The sequence below is a fragment of the Apaloderma vittatum genome, unplaced genomic scaffold (assembly GCF_000703405.1).
Source record: "Apaloderma vittatum isolate BGI_N311 unplaced genomic scaffold, ASM70340v1 scaffold40765, whole genome shotgun sequence".
Lineage (NCBI taxonomy): Eukaryota > Metazoa > Chordata > Aves > Trogoniformes > Trogonidae > Apaloderma > Apaloderma vittatum.
Window position 1 is genome coordinate 1,030 of NW_009717261.1, and position 1,307 is coordinate 2,336.

At 61.3% G+C, this 1,307-nt stretch overlaps 1 protein-coding gene across 1 annotated transcript in view; it reads left to right on the forward strand.

Moving 5' to 3' along the window:
• The window catches only part of SNX11 (sorting nexin 11), a gene marked incomplete at its 3' end in the record, with an annotated part of 2,966 nt that overhangs the window by 220 nt on the left and 1,439 nt on the right, over positions 1-1,307 (forward strand). The window contains exons 2-5 of the mRNA XM_009869819.1: positions 111-197; positions 537-637; positions 869-967; positions 1,089-1,301. Coding sequence (XP_009868121.1) covers positions 111-197; positions 537-637; positions 869-967; positions 1,089-1,301 — 500 coding nt within the window. The remainder of the gene's footprint in view (positions 1-110; positions 198-536; positions 638-868; positions 968-1,088; positions 1,302-1,307) is intronic.

Here is a 1,307-nt window from a genome sequence, read left to right on the forward strand (position 1 = left end):
GCTGGTGTGTTTGTGGCTTCCTTGTCCCCTCTGAGTCCCGTGAAGGGGGTGACACTGGCGCGGGGTGGCGAGCACGGCCTCCCTGGGCTCAGGCAGCGTTTGTGCCGTAGGAGCTGACCACGGTGCGTGTTCAGGACCCTCGAGTGCAGAACGAAGGCTCCTGGAATTCCTATGTGGATTATAAAATCTTCCTGCACGTGAGTTGGAGCTGGGGGACAAGGATGAGCTGCAGAGCTCGGTTGTGCCCTCCGTGGGGCTCGTGAGACGGGTTGTCCAGCCACGTCTGGCTGTGCTGAGCGGGGGTGGAAGGAGCCGTGAAGGGGGAACCCTCAGCAGCCCGTCCCTCCTTCTGTGCTGTCGCCGAGGGTCTGACACTCAGCTTCTCCCCTGGAGCCTGCTCGGGTTTTTTAGGTGCTTCAAGGAGATCCCTTAGTCACTGAGCTCGGAGGTCTGTGCAGGCGAGGTCCTGTCCTTCTCTGCCTCGCTGCCCCTCAGTTGTGTGGATTATTTCCATGGTGGATTTTTTTTTTCTGCAGACCAACAGCAAGGCCTTTACTGCCAAGACCTCATGCGTGCGGCGTCGGTACCGTGAATTCGTGTGGCTGAGGCGGCAGCTCCAGAAGAATGCTGGCTTGGTGTAAGCAGCCCGTTTCTCCCTCCTTTCCCTCTCCTGCAGCCAGGCACTGCTTTGGGAGACTCAGAACAGAGTGAACACCAGACATGAACACGGGATACCCAGCTCTTGGGATACCTGAGCTCCTGGGATCTAGCACAGAGCGGGGTCCTGTCTGCTGCTGCCGTGGGGACCCTGCGTCTCCTTGCTCTGGTGATCCGAGCCTGAACTGCTGCCTCTGCTCTGTGCCTGCAGGCCTGTCCCAGAGCTGCCGGGGAAATCCACCTTCTTCGTGGGCAGCACGGATGAGTTCATCGAGAAGCGGAGACAGGGGCTGCAGCAGTTCCTGGAGAAGTGAGTAGAACGTTTGAGAGGGCTGGATGAAAGAAGAGGACGACGCCGCTGCGGCCTTGCTGGCCGGAGCTATCGCCGGCCACCCCGCTGCTGCCTCTCACCCTCCTCTTTCTGCGCGCAGGGTCGTGCAGAACGTGGTCCTCCTCTCCGACAGCCGGCTCCACCTTTTCCTGCAGAGCCAGCTCTCTGTCCCCGAGATTGAGGCGTGCGTGCAAGGCCAGGGCTCGCAGACGGTGACGGGAGCCATCCTGCACTACGCCATGTCCAACTGCGGCTGGGTGCAGGAGGAGGAGAGCAGCCGCCCCGCGATGCGGGCGGGAAGGCAACTGACCGGGAGTGA